The following is an 18,158-nucleotide window of genomic DNA, read 5'->3' on the forward strand; positions in this document are numbered from 1 at the left end:
ATCGTTTAGGTTTCTAAACGTGATTTCTGAATCCTGTCTCTTCTCTTGTTGCAGGGAGGGAGTCCCAACCCATGAGCAGTCTGTGATAAGCACTTAATACTCATAAATTACTTCTCATAAATTACCACTACTGCTCATGTTCCTGTTCTTGGGACTGTGAGTGAAGGAAGGAGTCAGGATGGATTGGGCAGGGTCGAGGAAGCCTCGAGAAGCATCTAGTTATTGGTCTGAACAAAACCACCCCAGAGGAAAGTAATAGGCCTGGGAAATCCAAGCCCAATTTCTCATCCTGGATTGTGAACTTTCTGATGTCGTCCATGACCCCCTTCTCTCTCTGAACTCCCTTCAACTTCATGTCTGACAGACCATACATCTCCCTGTATTCAAAGCCCTATAAAATCATATCTCCTCCAAGAGGCCTTCCCCAAATAAGCCCTCATGTCTGCAATGCCTTTGCACTTGGTTAGTAACCCCTAAGTATTTTTATGTCAATTTGTCCTAAAGCCTCATTCATTCATTCAATCATATTTATTGAGCACTTGTGTGCAAAGCACCGTACTAACCCCACAGCACTGATGTACACAACCATCTGTAATTTATTTCAATGTCTGTCCCCAAACACTTAGTAGAGTGCTCAGCACCCAGTTATCACTCACTAATACCATGAACCAGAGCCTCTTCTGTTGCTGTAGTGCTCCCAAACTTCATGCTCCGTGCTCAGCACACAGTGGGCACTTAATGAATTATTGGGATGATGCTGGTGGTGGTTGTGGTGGTGGTCTTCTTATTGTTATGCTTTCCTAGCACGTGTTCCTGTCTGATCTAGTGTAGTTCCCATCCTCCCTCTTCTCAGTGCCGCCCCTAAGGCTGCGCCCCGCATTCCCGGTGCAGTCCCAAAACCCTGGCTGGGAGCACCCCAGCCCGGCTGAAACATCCCTGGACAAGTTCTGTAAGCCGCTTTCTCTCAGCGGCAAGGCTCTTGAGAAAGCTGAAGAAGGAAAAGAAGCTACACCCCTCTGCTGGCGGCATCTTCACGATACATCAGCTCTGCTGCAGGTGGACAAATTTGAGTTAGACAATCAGTCACTCGTATTTATTGAGTGCTCACTTTGTGCAGACCACTGTACTAAGCGCTTGGCAGAATACAATATAATGGACACGTTCCCATCCCACAACGAACCTACTGTACTAAGCGCTTGGCAGAATACAATATAATGGACACATCATCATCATCATCAATCGTATTTATTGAGCGCTTGCTATGTTCAGAGCACTGTACTAAGCGCTTGGGAAGTACATATTGGCACATTCCCATCCCACAACGAACTTACAGTCTTGAGGGGGAGACAGACATTAATATAAATACATTTGAGTGGGAGCAGCTGAGTTGGGGCCAGTCGGAGAGGCATTTGCCTCAAAGTGTTTTACTTGATAAATTCTGTTTTGAATTATTTCCTTCACCCCTGTCGATCTACTCAGACTCAGTGGAAAGGGCACGAGCTTTGGAGTCAGAGGTCGTGGGTTCAAATCCCTGCTCCACCAACTGTCAGCTGAGTGACTTTGGGCAAGTCACTTAACTTATCTGTGCCTCAGTTACCTCATCTGTCAAATGGGGATTAAAACTGTGAGCCCCCCATGGGACAACCTGATCACCTTGTATCCCCCCAGCACTTAGAACAGTGCTTTGCACATAGTAAGCGCTTGACAAATACCATTATTATTATCATTATTCCTCTCCCTCCTTATTCTCTCGCTAGACCATCCTTCTTTCCTCAGTTCTATCCTACTGTTCTCTCCTTCCTTCGCAGGGTGATTTTAACAGGGACTTCATCTAGGTCCTGGGAGGGATTCGGGGTGGGAAAACATCCTCTAATTATCTCCCCTAGCAAGAAACAAGATGTCAGGGGTGTTGCCCACAAGTGCTTGAGCCTGCTTACCTGAACCCAAGGAACCATGTGGGCTCTTCCTATTGTCTGCCCTAAGTGGTTATTTGCTAACATGCCTTGCTGTTTCCTGTGGCCTTTCCCTCCCCCTGAAAGTGTGAGCGCACACTGGTGAGGGCAGTGTGATCCAGCTGTCAAAGGAGCCCAGACAATGCTAGGCTGACAGAACAGAAGGTACACAAAGACAAGCCTCTTTGTAGTAGAAATGCATTTCATTACTCTTTTAAGCAACAGACCACCTGGTGAAATCCTCTTCTCAGAAGAAGATGCCCAATTCTTTTAAAAGCTCCCAAAGCACCACCACCTTCCCAACAGCCTCCCCACTCACTCACCTCCCCCCCCGACCCCAACACACACACACACACACACACACAAACACACACACATAAACACACACATGCACTCACGCTCCCAATTGTTCTTCTGATACCCTTTCCTCTTAAGGAAAGCTTGTTGTGGGCAGGAAACCTGCCCACCAATTCTGTGTTACTGCAGTCTCCCAAGTGCTTAGTGAAGTGCTCTGATTCAACTGATTGATTCCCTGTTCTTTTGACTCTTTTTGAGTGAAAAATATGGTGCTGAGTGAGCTACAGCTGGAAAGATAGAGATGATGGTGATGATAATGATGGTGATATTTGTTAGTGCTTACTTTGTGTCAAGCACTGTGCCAAGCACTGGAGTAGGTACGAGTTAATCAGGTTGGACAAAGCCCTTAATCCCATATGGGGTTCACAGTCCTAATCCCCATTTTACAGATGAGGTAAATGAGGCCCAGAGAAGTTAAGTGACTTGCACAAGTTCACACAGTAGACAGGTGGTGGAACCGGGATTAGAACCCAGCTCCTCCTGACTCTCAGGCCCATACTCTAACAACTAGGTCATGTTACTTCTCATTAATCCTAGCCTTGTTTTCTCTACTGAGCCTCTGACTCAGGCTTAGGGGAGGGTCACTGTTCATTCTTTTTGACTTCTGCCCCTTGAGTGTCAAGCTTCTGGTCAAGCTGATCCAGTCAGGAAAGTAACCCTGGCCATTCTTGGGAGTCAGCAGCAGGTTTTAGGCTTCCTGGTGAAATAGCTGGAAAAATTGATTTCTTTTTGCTTTTTAACATCAAATTTGCTCCTGTAAAGCCACTAAATAGCAACTACTACTACTGCTACCGTTTCGACTACCAGCAAATGCAAACCATTGGTTGCAACCTGACATCAGTTGTTTAGTACTTCTGCAAGGAGACAGAGATTATGTCACTGTGAGACTGGGAGATTATATGATCCCTCCCCATAACTTTTTCTGGGAAAATAGGATCTGGAAAAGGAAAAAGAGAGCATCCAATCCTACAGATAATGCCAGGCAACTCTAGAATACTTGCTGCAGCTCAGTTTCCCCAACATCAACTGGGAGCCCTGTTCAACGTCAAATGGCAGAACAAGATCAGGAATACAGAAAGCTCACTAGCAAAGAGGCAATGCTTGAAGAAACACAGCTTTACTGCATGAGTCACATTAAAAAAATGGAGACTAGACTGTGAGCCCACTGTTGGATAAGGACCATTTCTATATGTTGCCAACTTGTACTTTCCAAGTGCTTAGTACAGTGCTCTGCACACAGTAAGCGCTCAATAACTATGATTGATTGATTGAGACTACAGAGTACCCAAGCTCCTGCTGTATGATTAATCGGTATTTGTTGAGCATTTACCATGTGTGGAGCACTGTACTAACCACTTGGGAGAGTATAATACAGCATATTTGGTAGACGTTCTCAGTCTCTCAGTCTAGATAAATGGAAAGAAGCACTCGCAAGCTGAGAGGTCAGAATAAACAATTGTAAGACATAATCTCATGGAATGTGACACTGCAGTGTGCTGTCGAAAGCTTCTGCAGCAGACAGCAAGTCCTGTTGCGCAGCAGTCTGGAGAGGGGTTGCTGTCTTCAATTACAAAGATCCGATTACCAAAATGTGAAAGGTAGGCTTGAAAACAATGAGAGGACGTGAGCATGCATGTGTGTGCGGAGGAGTGATCACTGCAGAAGAGAGGAGGCCTAACAATTTGGGGGAGTCTAGAGATTTGCAGAGGGGCAGGCTGTAAGCAGAGCAGTGACCAGGGGAAAATCTTCCTTTACCCCTTCTCTACTCTTTGTTTATTATTAAACACTGACCTCTATCATCCACTCTGTGGGCCCCATTCTCTTAGCCCCCTTGTGCCACTGGGTTTGCCATCTTCCTTTTCCTCTCCCCAGGGAGAACAACTTCATCAAGGACTTTCCCCAGCTAGCTGATGGGTTGATGGTGATCCCGCTGCCAGTGGAGGAACAGTGTCGGGGGGTCCTCTCCGAGCCCCTGCCGGACCTCCAGCTGCTCACTGGTAAGCCCTCTCTGTCTCCCAGCAACTTCATTCCTGGCTCCTGTCTGTTCCATTTTGACAGCTCATTCTAGAGAGAGCTAGGGGTGCATTCTTCTAGAGGGAAGTTGGCTTAGCCCTGGGCTGCCCCAGAACATAGAAGGGCTCAAGATATGGGGACGTTGGCATAATTGTAGTGAAAAATTGAGATTGAGTTGGACGGATGAGCTTTAGTCTGCTCGACAGAATCTGGAGGGTCTGGGGCTAGTTCCCCTCTCCTGCTGTGGTGTCTCCAAATTCTTCTACTGTCTTCTTTATCTTTAGAGAAGTGGAGAGGAGGGTCTAGTGGAAAGAGCAGAGGACTGGAACTCAAGAGACTTGGGCTCTAATTGCAGCCCCACCACTTGCCTGTTGTATGATCTTGGAGAAATCCCCTAACTTCTCTAAGCTTCACTTTCCTCACCTGGAAAATGTGGATAAAATATCTGTTCTTTGTCCTCTTAGTAAGCCCCATTTGGGACACTATGTCCGGTCTGATTGTATTATATCCAATGCAGCAGTTGGCACATTGTAAGCACTTGATGAATATCACTATTTGTACTATTATTATCATCACCCCTAAGTGATCTTCCCCACCTCAAGCATGCCCCTCTTGCCTTGCCTTTCTTGGTGCCATTATCATCATACCTTTCCTCACTCACTAGGTTATCTCCTCCAGAGCCCATTCCAGGACCTCTTTACAGAGGCTCTTTCTGAGGGGGTCTGTGCTGCTACTGCCACTGGGGAATTTGGAAATTGAAACCAAACATCAGCCTCTAACTCCAGCTGTGCTTCCAATATGTTCTCCCATTGCAATCCCTAGGCCCCCTGTACCTGTTCTCTCTGTATGCCAGGCCACTGAGGTGGGATCTTCTGTTCCTACAGAACAAATGGGAATTGTGTCCTTTTGAAATAATGAAAGCCTGTGGATTTGGTCATGGTGACCCACGGATAGGTCTGAGCTCCATCTCTGACTGCTTGAAGCACTTGGTCTGGGACGTCTAGAGGTGGTCCTGCCTCTCTTGCAGTTGTGGTATGATGATGATGATCATGATTATGATATTAAAAATTCCAATGATAATTTTGGTATTTGTTTAGTACTTATGATACGCCAAGCACTGTACTAAGTGCTGGAGTTAAGTGTAATCAGATCAGACCCATGTCTTGCATCACAAAGAGCTCGAAGTCTGAGGAGGAAAGAAAACAGGTATTTAATCCCCATTTTACAGTAGAGGGAACTGAAACACAGAGAAGTGAAGTGACTTGTCCAAGGTCACACAGCAGACAGGTGGCAGAGCTGGCATTAGAACCCAGATCCTCCGACTCCCAGGCCTGTGCTCTTTCTACTAGGTTCTGCTGCATCTAATATTGTAGTATTTTGACCCACTCAGCAAGTCTCAAAGCACACTTCTCTCCATCCTCTGTCCTTGTGTTTTTTCAGGTCTGCTCCCCAGAGTCTGAATCTCTGTTCTCCTTTCACAGGTGACATCCATTATGACGAAGCAATGGGCTACCCTATGGTGCAGCAATGGAGGGTTAGGAGCAACCTGTACAAAGTGAAACTCAGTGCCATCACCCTCTCAGCAGGTGAGAGCTTCCTGCCTGTGGCTCAGGGCCTCGGGCCAAATGATTAGAGATTGGCTTCTAGTCCATAACAGGCCTTTGCCACAGGCAGCCATAAGGCCTCTTTGTCACACAGTCTGACAAAATGGTCACTGGATCAACTTTGGCTCCTGAACAGCGAGAAACAACTTCAGAGGGGCCGGTGTTTTGCTCCGGAGCAGGGGTCTGCTACCGTGACCCAGAAGCCCCATCTGGATCTTCTTAGAACCAAATGTTGCTCTTGAGATGGGGGAGGGTAGAAAGGGGAGTGAGACATTGGAAACTGTTACAATGAAATGAGGTATGTTATTGTGTACTGAAATGGAAGTCAGGAAGCCTGAGTTCTAATCCACTACTTGCCTGCTATGTGATCTCAAGCAAGGCACTTGACTTCTCTCTGCCTCAGCACAATGGGAAATTAAATTCCTCTTCTCCCTCCCCCTTAGATGGTGAGCCCCATGTGGGACAGGGACTTTGTCCAAAACGATTATCTTGTTACTTCACTAGCCCTTCTTACAGTACTTAGTACTTAGTAAGTGTTTAACAAATAGCCCAATTGTCATTATAATCATGATTAGACTCTCCCTTCACCAACTGCTCCAAGGCTTAGCTTTGTCTGGCCAACCCCTCTGCTATGTTTATCAAGGGATTTTACACACACACACACACACACACACACACACACACACACATACACGACACACACACACACACATACGACACACCATTCTCCTACTTCTCAACTCATGCTCTTAAAGGAGAGAGACAAGTAGCCAAACAGGTAGCCAATTTCCAGGAATGGGGCTCAGTTCCCCAGTCTCCAAAGTTGGTGTCCTGTTACCAGGATGCCCCGTAGCTTCCTGGATGATTGCCCTCCGCATCATCCTGTCACGGAGCAATAGTTGGCTGTTGCGGAGACCAGGCTTTCCAACTAAGATGGGGATGATTTGGAGAGGACCAGAATCCCTTTCTGCAGCCCCTATTAGCATCTGGCTGGTGCATAAGATGTTTGGCTGTGGAGGGGAGAGTGGAGGCTCCCTGGATTCTGTTCAGAGATCTCTGGCGAACTTTTTCTCCTAGGGCCCCATTACTCCAGTGGTGAACCAGAACAAAGTTACAAGCTGTTTTCCGCCTGACTGGTTGTGGTGGGGAATCATTTGTTTGTGTTTGTAAAGTTCTCCGGATCACTGGGTGAAAAGAGCTGCGTAATTACTCGGCATTGTTCTGACTAATTACTTTGCACATATTAGAATAATATTATTCATATCACCATATTCATTACTTAACAACATTAATTCATTAATTGACATGAGCTGTGAGGTTGGGGAAATGAGTGTTTTAAATCAAACCTATTTCCACCAAGATTGCTTGGTCACACATTTCTCATTTTGGACTTTTTCTCCTGACACAAACATGGCAGGGAGATGGATGAGTTTTCCTTTTTTGTTTGAGTGATCCATTCCCTCGTCCTCTGTTTGGTGCCATCATTATCTTTAGATTTTGCGCTACTTCTGAAGGTGGTTTAAATCCCCAAGTACCTAAACAGAAACAAACCACCTGAAGCTAATATCGTTCCCTTCCAGCATTTTCAGAAGCAGCTGATCTAAGGCCCTTTGGCTCCTGACACAGTGATCCATCCACTTCCTTGCTTGTCGCCCCTCTAGGGTTTAACAATATCCTCAAGATCCTCAACAAAGAGAGCAGCCGTGAGGAGCTGCTGTCATTCAACCAGCAGTATGGCTCCCACTACATAGCTGAGGCTTTGTATGGCTCTGAGCTCACCTGTGGAATTCATTTCCCCAGCAAGAAGGTCCAGCAGCAGCTCTGGTTGCAGTATCAGAAAGGTAAGGCGAACTGGAGGGGGTATTGGTGGGGTGGGTGGGCACGACAGACATTGATAGGGCACTTGCTCCTTGGTTCCATCTCCCCATCCCTAAGGACTGTCACCCCTTTAACCCTGAACTAGCCAAAGGACAAGGTTCATAGATGGTTCAGAAAAGTACAGGGATTCAAGATTGCAGGTGGAATTTACTGTTAATGGATGGGCATGATGGGATGGCTGTACATAGGGGTGTGGGGATGGAGGAGGATAAAGACAAGGAGAAAGGTGTATGTGGAGAGATGGGGGAGGTTCTTCTTGTGGAGCTTCTTCTTGTGATTTTATTCAGACAACTGGTCAAAAATATTCCTGAGCACTCACAGGGTTCAGAGTATAGTGCCTGGTGTTTGGGAGCTAGAGGGATGCCTTGTGCTTGGACGCCTTGTGATTTATTGGTCTGGTCTCCAGTCTGGAAGCATGAACTGAGCATGACTGTGGAGGGGTCTCAATGACCCAATTTCTTTGTGAAAGTACCAGCTTCCATCTCTTACAGTCACCTGGCTCACCTGAAGGTACATGAGTGGACTAGAACACTTCTAGAAGAGAGGACGGAGTTTCCTGGAGACTCTAGGGCTTTCCCGTATTAGCCATTCTCCAGATGGTTTGTGGCCAGGAGAAACTCTAGTGTAGGAACTTTACAAAGTGTTAAGTATTAGGCCCTTGGGTGGACTCCCCTTTGAGTGGCCTCCTGGAATAGTGAACTCTCAACAACTTTTGGGGTCAAAGACCAAAGCCAAGAGACAGGTCCCTCATTTTGAGTCCTCTGGCACTGCCAGCCCCTGCCGCTACCTTTTCCCCTGCTGGATTCCATCTCACTCTCATCCCCACTTCAATTCCCTCCTAACAGGTTACCAACAGTCAAAAACAGATCCTTGACTTAGGGTCTGTCCTCCCAACCACTGACATCCTGTCACCTCCTCCTGCCTCCATTTTGTCCCCATCCTGTCACCCTCTGGCAAAGCCTTGGGTGATATGGGGGAGGTTTGTGTAAGTGTGACATATAATTGAGCTGTCTGGGACTAGCTCCATTTTATAGCTGTGACAATGACGGTCTTTAAGGAAGTGTATTAAATCAATAGAAGACTCATTGTGCTACACTATAAATAAAGAGACACATCATTAAACAGGGCAATAAACTTCAGGACTTTGAAGTAATACAATTAGGTTATGTTTATAAAAAACCCGTTATCACTGTACCTATTCCCTGAGCCAATTTGGTGCTCACTACACTTCTCGGATGTGTTCTTCTAGATTACACCTCCCTTGGCCTGCCCACTCCCCCATTCCTTGCTTCTCTACCTCCAAGAAGAGGCGGTTGGGGCTGCAGAGAGGAAGCAGTGTGCAGGATATATGGCAACATTTGTGTCAGTGATCTCAAGCTTGCAATGAGACTTTTCACCCTCTGCTGATTCGGGATGCTGAAGACAAGCTACCACCTTGCATCCTAAAGGCAGTGAGGCTGAGGTTTAGAATGGTAAAAAGCCATCAGGGAAGGGGTGTGTGTGTGTTTTTGTATGTGAGTTGTGTAATGTGTGTGTGGAGGGGGGAGGTAGAGCATGGATATATTTTTCCCCCTTGCTTTTGCATCACAGCTGCAAAGATGATTGAAGATGCATTCAAATTTGCACTGCTCCTGTGGTTTTATTTTTAAATCGTATGAATCAAAGGAGCCTTTTCTATAGTGATGCCCTTGCAGAGTTCATTGAAAGTAGTGGAGAATGTGCAGTCTCCACTACCCAGTTATTAATCATTTAGCAGACATGGCTGCCACTAAGGCTGCCCAGCAAGCGGACTGGGTCAGTTTAAACCTGGACCTTAGAAGTTGTGCCTTCCAGGGAGAGAGCTGGGGGAGAGAGAAAGATAATAATTGTGGTATTTGTTAAGCGCTAACTATATGCCAGGAACTGTATTAAGAGCTTGGGTGGATACAAGCAAATCGACTTGGACACAGACCCTGTCCCATGTAGGGCTCACAGTCTCAATCCCCATTTTACAGATGAGGCAACTGAGGCAAAGAGAAGTGAAATGACTTGCCCAAGGTTACACAGCAGACAATTTGCAGAGTAGGATTAGAACCCATGACCTTTGACTCCCAAGTCAAAATCTCCCCGTGCGTAGAACAGTGCTTTGCACATAGTAAGCGCTTAATAAATGCTATCATTATTAGGTCTGTGCTCTATTCCCTGTGCCATGCTTCTAGAGATGGAGATGTCAAATCTCCTTCCTATCATTGCCCTAGGTCTTTATCCTTGCATTCCCTGGTGTAAGGTGAGGCAAAATGAGGGATGTGGGGGTCAATTACTGCCCTTTGGTATGAGGGATGTGGGGGTCAGTTGCTGCCCTTTGGTCCCTCTGTGGAACAATCTATGGTAAGACAGAAAGCTGGACAGGGAAATCAGCTTCCCAAGGTTTTTTTGTATCAGAGAAAATGAGATAGCAGCTTTCCCTTGAGGCACTGGCAGAACATCAGCCTTCCCTCCTCCCTCTGTCCCCAGTCTCTTACCTCACACCCAGCTGTCTTCATGGCCCCTCTAAACCTCAAAACGCTCAGACTCCTCCTTGACGTCACCTCCTTCTTCAGGCACAATATCCCACGATTGCAGTTTGCAAGAACTCTTTAACAGGTTTGGCACCATCTGATGCCTTGGTTTTGGGGGATGGTGGGAGAGAAACACAGGAATCGCATATAGCAAACAGAGAGCAAGAGTCAGATTGAGAGGCGTGTTTCCCCATGTTTTAAACCAGAGGTGGAGTCCTCTGGGAAGTGCTTCTGCTTATTGTCAGCTTATGATTTGGCCATGCCCATACAGGGTCATCATGGGGATCATATGCTCCCTCCCACGAGAAACATATACAAACATGCATGCTCATGTGCGCGCGCATGCACACTCACACACACACAGAGCATTCTTCTGCCTAATTTTTTGGAAGGACACAACCAAGAGGTTTTGTGTGGAATCCGGCCCAGTTGTGTCACACATCCATGTAGCAAGGGAAGGGGAAGTAGGTGCAGGAACTGCTGATGTCCAAACTCCACATACCTACACCCCACTCCATTTGCTTTTGTCCAGTTGTCACCTCCATAATGAAATACTAATCCTCACTACATACCCTCTCAGGCAAGTAGTAACAATAGTGGTATTTCTTAAGCACTTACTATGTGCCAAACTCTGGGGGAAGATACTCTCTAAGCATATCAGACACAGTCTCTGTCCCACATGGGGCTCACAGCTGGATGGGGAGAACAAATATTTTACCCAATTTTATAGATGATGAAATGGAAGCTCAGAGAAGTTCATAGACTTGCCCAAGGGCTCACACAACAGGCGTGTGGCAGAGCCAGGATTAGAAACCAGGACTCCTAACCCCCAGTCCTGTCCTCATTCCACTAAACCATGCTGTTTTTTTAAATAAATTCTAAGTTCAACTTATATAACAGAATAGTCTAGGCTTAGTCGAACTGATTTACACCATTTAAAACTAATTCTCGCTGCTTCAGTATGTTTATGAATTGCATATATAAAAATTCATAATGAAGCCTCTTTATCTTGGGTACCCCCACATTAGAAGATACTTTACCTAATTCTGCTGGGTAGCTGCTTTACTTCTGCCATTCTCTTGGGGACAGGGATGGAGAGAAAATTAGCCAACTCTTCTGCTTTTCCAAGGTTGCATCTCCTATTATTTGTAGCAAGTGATTACAGAAGCTGTGCTTGCTACATGTGGACTCTTACAATGTGTCTTTGTTTTGCCAGATGCCTTTTATTTTAATTGCTTTAGAAAATTTTGGAAAGAGAATGACAGAATGAGAAATGGAGAACAAGAAAGAGTGAGAAAATGAGAAGAGAGAATGATAAGGAGGTCAAGTAGTTGAGAGAGGAAAGATGAAAAATATCAATCAGTAGTATTTATTGAGTGTTCGTTGTGTAAAGAAAACTATATTAGGTACTTGGAGGGGTACAGTGGAGTTACTAGACCTGAGCCCCTTCCTTCCCCTCCCCCTCGTCCCCCTCTCCATCCCCCCCATCTTACCTCCTTCCCTTCCCCACAGCACCTGTATATATGTATATATGTTTATACATATTTATTACTCTATTTATTTATTTATTTTAATTGTACATATCTATTCTATTTTATTTTGTTAGTATTTTTGGTTTTGTTCCCTGTCTCCCCCTTTTAGACTGTGAGCCCACTGTTGGGTAGGGACTGTCTCTATATGTTGCCAATTTGTACTTCCCAAGCGCTTAGTACAGTGCTCTGCACATAGTAAGCGCTCAATAAATACGATTGATGATGATGATGATGATGATCCCTGCTCTGTAGGATCTTATAGCAGAGGAAGTAGACACTAAAATAAATTACCAGAAGGGGGAAGTAGTAGAATTGGAAGACAGGCATATAAAGGCAACCTGGTGGGTCTGAGAGCCTAGTAATGGGGAAATGCTGAGATGGTAATAATTGGGGAAATTGGGAGGGGGAACGTGAGAATATTCCTGGAAGGTTTCCTGGAATAGATGTGATTTCAGGAGGGTTTTGAAGAGAGGGAGATCAGTTTTATCCCAAGTGTGAAACAATATATCAATCAGTGAGATTTACTGAGTGCTTAGTGTGAGTACTTAGTGCAGAGAAGCAGCGTGGCTCAGTGGAAAGAGCCCGGGCTTAGGAGTCAGAGGTCATGGGTTCTAATCCTGGCTCTGCCACATGTGTGCTGTGTGACCTTGGGCAAGTCACTTAACTTCTCTGAGCCTCAGTCACCTCATCTGTAAAATGGTAATTAAGACTGTGAGCCCCACATGGGACAACCTGATCACCTTGTATCCCCCCAGTGCTTAGAACAGTGCTCCGCATGTAGTTAGTGTTTAACAAATGCCATCATTATTATTATTATTATTATTATTATTAGTGTGCATATAACGCTGTACTAAGGACTTGGGAAGGTACAGTAGAGTAAGTAGACACAATCCCTGTCCTCAAGGAGCTTGCATTCTAGCTGGGGAGAAAGAGATTAAATGGGAGCGATATCCAAGCAGAAGGGAAGATGTGAGCAAGTGGTCAGCAGCTAGAGACAAAATCAAAACAGTGAGTAGGTTGGCTTGAGGAGTAAAGTGTGCAAGCTGGGTTGTAGTGGAGAGGAGTGAGAATAGGTTGGAAGGAGATTGCTGATTGAATGCTCTAAAGACAATGATCAGGAGTTCTCATTGGTTTGGAGGGGAATGAGCAACCATTGGAGGTTGTTGAGGGGAACGTGTGAGGAGCAATGTTAGAAAAATTATTGGTACAAGAGAGTGAAGAATGAACTTGGAAGGGGAAAGCCTGGAAGCAGGAGGTCTGTAAAGCAGAGGATGACCAGCATGCTGGCATTTTGAATGAAGAGGAAGGGGTGGATTCTGGAGGTGTCATGAAGGAAAAACCCATAAGATAACAAAAATAATAATAATAATTGTAGTATTTGTTAAGTACCTACTATGTGCCAGGGACTGTACTAACTGCTGGGATGGATAAAAGCAAATTGGCAAATCGGGTTGGACACAGTCCCTGTCCCACATGAGGCTCAAGGTCTCAATTTCCATTTTACAGATGAGATAACTGAGGCACAGAGAAGTGAAGTGAATTGCCCAAGGTCACATAGCAGACATGTGGTGGAGCCAGAATTAGAACCCATGACCTTCTGACTCCTAGGCCCATGCTCTATCCATTAGGCCGTGCTGCTTCTCATGTGGTAACAGACTGAATATGGGGGTTGAAAGGGAGAAGGGAGTCAAGACAATGCTGGGAATGTGTCTGCCAGCTCTGTTGTATTTTCCTAAGCACCTGGTACATTGCTTTTTATATAATAAGCACTCAGTAAATACCATCAATTGATTGAGAGTTCTTTGGAGAGAGGACAGACAGAAAGAGGGAGAAAGTTGAGGGAGGAGAAGAGGCAGAACAAGAGAAAGAAAAGTGAAACAGCAAAGCGATTGAGTGAGAAGCTATGACTTTTTCAGATTGAAAAGCACTCAATAACTCTTTTTTGTAAAGACAGCCATTCTGTGCATCGGCTGGTCTCCTAAGGTGCCTCGAGCCTGAAAGTCAGGTGCAGATATACTCCTGTCACTGCTTTTAAAAGGTGTTTTATTTCTAGTATCATTTCCCTGCGAATGAGGGTTTTGAATTTCCATTTGTATTATAATGAAGTTTTAAATGTTAGCTCCAGCATTCCCCAGCCAATTTTAGGTGGGTCAGAGAGGGAATGAATGTCAGGGATAGAGAAATGAGCAATAGAGGATCCTGGTTAACCAGTACCCTCCCCTCCTAGGAGAAATCACATTCTGATGATCCAGTGACCTCAAAAGCTTTTCCTGCTTGAGGTTGTGTTCAAGGTCACAAGCCAAACACTAGAAGTATTGAGTTGAAGGGGAGAAAACAATCTCCCCCTAAAACCTATTCAGTTGAGTGATTTGGACTGAAGAGAAGGTTAAACTGCTAAAGGCTTCCGCTTAAAGCACCACTGCAGAAAATGTGAAGGACCCTGCTAAAGAATAATTAGTCATGTTGATATGAAGAGCTACCTAGATATTTTTGCTTCATTTTTAAAATAAAATAAGGCCAACAAGTACTATTCTTGATATACACCAAGACCCAGAGCCAATCAGATTCCATGGTGAGACCATCTTTTCCCTTAAATAGGAAGAGACTATACAGCATGTGTTTAATTAAACCTTCATCCACCCACGAGACTGTCATTTTCTACTCGATGAAACTACCTAAAAAAAGAATGTAGTCCCAATTTTAAATTGTGCCCATATGGAACAGACCTTCCTCATGCTTTCATCACAGATCCTGTTGAATGACAACCTTCTTTTCAGATCGGGGCTTCCTCCCCCAGTTACCTTGCCTCCTTTTCAATAATAATAATAATAATGATGGTATTTGTTAAGTGCTTACTATGTGCAATGGAGGGCAAAGCTTTTTGCTGCAGCAGAAGTAAGGAATACTGCTTTGGTGGATTTCATCTCCTGTAGGGAGGTCAGCCTGGCCCTTTGGGGACATTTTTATGAAAGTGTCCTTTGACTCACACTCTTGTCCCTCCCTCACTTACACGTATATTCTTTTTGGTCTTTTCTGGAACCCAGATTGAACTCTGCCAAATTGGAAGCCCCTTGGGCACTGCCTTAATGACCAAGCTCTCCTTCTGAGCACGCTGCCTCTCAGAAACACTGTCTCAAGGGCACAAGGAGTTCCATGGCCAGTCCAAGCCGTGGTTGTGAGTCCCACAACTCTGGGTCCAAACACTTGTCATATCCCAACTCGACGACTATATCAGCCTTCTTGCAGAACTTCCTGTTTAATAATAATATTAACAATAATAATTATGGTATTTAAGTGCTCACTGTGTGCCAGGCACTGTACTAAGCACTGGGTAGGATACAAGCAAATCTGGTTAGACACAGTCCCTGTCTCACATGGGGCTCACGGCTTCAATCCCCATTTTACAGATGAAGTAACTGATGTCCAGGGAAGTGAAATGACTTTCCCAAGGTCACATAGCAGACAAGTGGCAAAACCAGGATTAGAACCCATGATTTTCTGACTCCCAAACCCATGCTGTGGCCACTGTTATTCACTCTACTGTCCTGATCATTTTGTAATAGGCTTTTTGCATAACTACCCTCTCCTCAAAAATTTCCAGTGGCTACACGTGCCTTTTGGAAAGCTGACAAACCTTCAGTAATTCTCAATTTCCCCTTCCTGTAAGCATGTGATCATGCCCAACTATGCCTTAGATTTCTAGGCCACTTTTCTTACTTAGGGACTTGTTAACATTCATTTTATCTTTTTTTCTCCCAACATTGTGAGAGGTAGGAAGAAGGGTGTCATCTTCATTTTACAGATGGGTAGTCTGAGACACAGAGTGATTGGGTGACTTGCCCAAGGTCACACAGCAGTCTGGTGGCAGAACTAGGACAGGAAGGTGTCATGACCTTTAGCACTGTACTTTGTCCAACAGTGCTCAGCACTTTGAACAGTGCTCATTGCTTAGAACGGTGCTTGGCACATAGCGAGTGCTTAACAAATACCATCATTATTATTATTGCTATCCATCTTTCCTCTTCCCAGTGATGTGAGGATAAAAACTGTTCATGGAGTATTTTGAGTAACTTGGAACAAGTGGCAGTAGGTTATTATAATAGCATTTGATCAGAGTATTAATCTGAACAAAAAGTGATGATGCGCTTTTAAGTTAAAATATTTTACAGGGTAAGTTTGGTGGGAAACCTGGCAGGCTCAGCATTTTGGGAGGCCTAAGCCCTTTCTCCATTAAGAAGGTAACAATTGAGGGATGTGTGAAGCACCAAACACTGTTCTAAGTGCTGTGGTTGATATAAAATAATCTGATTGTACACAGTCCCACATGGGACCCACAGTCTAAGGAGGATGGAGAACGGGTTTCGAATCCTCATTTTACAGATGAAGAAACTGAGGCATGCAAGAATTAAATGACTTGCCCCAGGTCACACAGCAGGCTTAATGGATAGAGCGTAGGCCTTGTGTCAGAAGGTCATGGGTTCTAATTCCGGCTCCAGCGCTTGTCTGCTGTGTGACTTTGTGGACAAGTCACTTAACTTCTCCGGGCCTCAGTTCCCTCATCTGTAAAATGGGATTAAGACTTTGAGCCCTATGTGGGACAGGAACTGTGTCCAACCCACTTATCTTGCATCTATCCCAGTGCTTAGAACAGTGCCTGGCACATAATAAGCTCTTAGTAAATACCATAATTATTATTAGGCAAATGGCAGAGCCAAGATAAGGGCAGATCCTCTGACTCTCAGTCTCATGCTTTTTCCACAAGGCCATGCTGCTTACATCCCCCCACTTCTCCATCTCTCCTCCTAACTGCATATTAGAGGAGGACACGGGAGATTTCTGACCTAGTCTGTGTAACTGGATGCAATGGCAGCTGTGAGGAGTCGGGTAGGAGGTAGGAGTGGGAGATTCTGTAGCTAGCAGAGTTGCACTCTGCCATTTGACACACCCAGAGAAAATGCCAGTAAGGGTTTCAACCTATTGACTGCACTTTCCCCCTCATGGACACATTCCTGCTCTTCTTTCTTTGGCGCAAGTGTTCTGGAGCAGATCAAAGTTCAGTAGTGATTTGTTCTTGTTCTTTTTTAAAATTGTATTTATTAATCGCTTACTATGTGCCAGGCCCTGTACTAAGCACTTGGGCTTAGATTCAAATTTATCAGGTTGGACACAGTTCCTGTCCCACAGGGGACTCACAGTCTTATTCCCCATTTTACCGATGAAGTAATTGAGGTCCAAAGAACTTTAGTGACTTAGCCAAGGTCAACAGCAGACAGGTGGAGGAGCTGGGATTAGAACCCAGGTCCTTCTGACACCCAGGTCTGTGCTCTATCCACTAAGCATTGCTACTCCAGTTCTCGTCTTCATTTGAACATCGGGGACTATCTGCTGAGACTGCCTATTTGGGGGTTCTAGGTGTCATAAGTGCCAGGGATGAAGGACGGTGTTTTCCACAGACTCCTGCCTCCAAGGGGCCTGGGATGAGAACCAATACATTCATTTTGGGCTGAATCCCACCCTGCAGCCAAGGGAATTAATTAATTCATGATGGCATTTATTAAGCACTTACTACGTGCAAAGCACTGTTCTAAGCGCTGGGGAGGTTACAAGGTGATCAGGTTGTCCCACGGGCGGCTCACAGTCTTAATCCCCATTTTACAGATGAGGTAACTGAGGCACAGAGAAGTTAAGTGACTTGCCCAAAGTTACACAGCTGTTAATTGGCAGAGCAGGGATTTGAACCCATGACCTCTGACTCCAAAGCCCATGCTCTTTCCACTGAGCCACGCTGCTTCTCTATGAGAAAGCTATAAGCCCCCTCTCCAGCAACTGACACAGCAGGAATCCAATTATGGTAATAAAACATCCCACAGTTTGGTGGGATTCTTAATGCTGTGAAAACCCCAAAAGGTGTGTTTCCCTCTAGCTTTAATCACTACTTCAGAAAATAGAAGTAGGGATGCATGGAGGGGGAACAGAGCATGCTAGCAAAGCAAGTTTGATTTTGTTTTAAATGATTAAAGGGGTTTGTTTCAGGTCTGCCTGGCTCTGGCTCCATGTTACCTAGCAACACTTTAACTCATTATAGTGAGGACCACTGAGCTGAGCCTCTGAAATCGACATGACCATTGATCCACTTGGCTGGAGCTAGCCTCGGTTTCCTCCTATACTGGCGCCTGCTCTCAATGCCGCCAGCTCCTTGTTAGGCATGACACTTCATCTCAGGAGGTCTTGATTCAGCCGGTACCTGTCAAGAAGGGGATTCCTGCCCTGTACAACCACTGCCCT

At 45.3% G+C, this 18,158-nt stretch overlaps 1 protein-coding gene across 4 annotated transcripts in view; it reads left to right on the forward strand.

Moving 5' to 3' along the window:
• Nucleotides 1-18,158, forward strand: part of ASTN2 (astrotactin 2) — an 854,016-nt gene that overhangs the window by 536,969 nt on the left and 298,889 nt on the right. For all 4 annotated transcript variants that reach the window (XM_038744812.1, XM_038744813.1, XM_038744815.1 and 1 more), the window contains 3 exons: nt 4,182-4,306; nt 5,804-5,908; nt 7,588-7,767. In XM_038744812.1, the coding sequence (XP_038600740.1) occupies nt 4,182-4,306; nt 5,804-5,908; nt 7,588-7,767 (410 nt within the window). The remainder of the gene's footprint in view (nt 1-4,181; nt 4,307-5,803; nt 5,909-7,587; nt 7,768-18,158) is intronic.

This window comes from Tachyglossus aculeatus, chromosome 4, assembly GCF_015852505.1.
Source record: "Tachyglossus aculeatus isolate mTacAcu1 chromosome 4, mTacAcu1.pri, whole genome shotgun sequence".
Classification (NCBI taxonomy): Eukaryota; Metazoa; Chordata; class Mammalia; order Monotremata; family Tachyglossidae; genus Tachyglossus; species Tachyglossus aculeatus.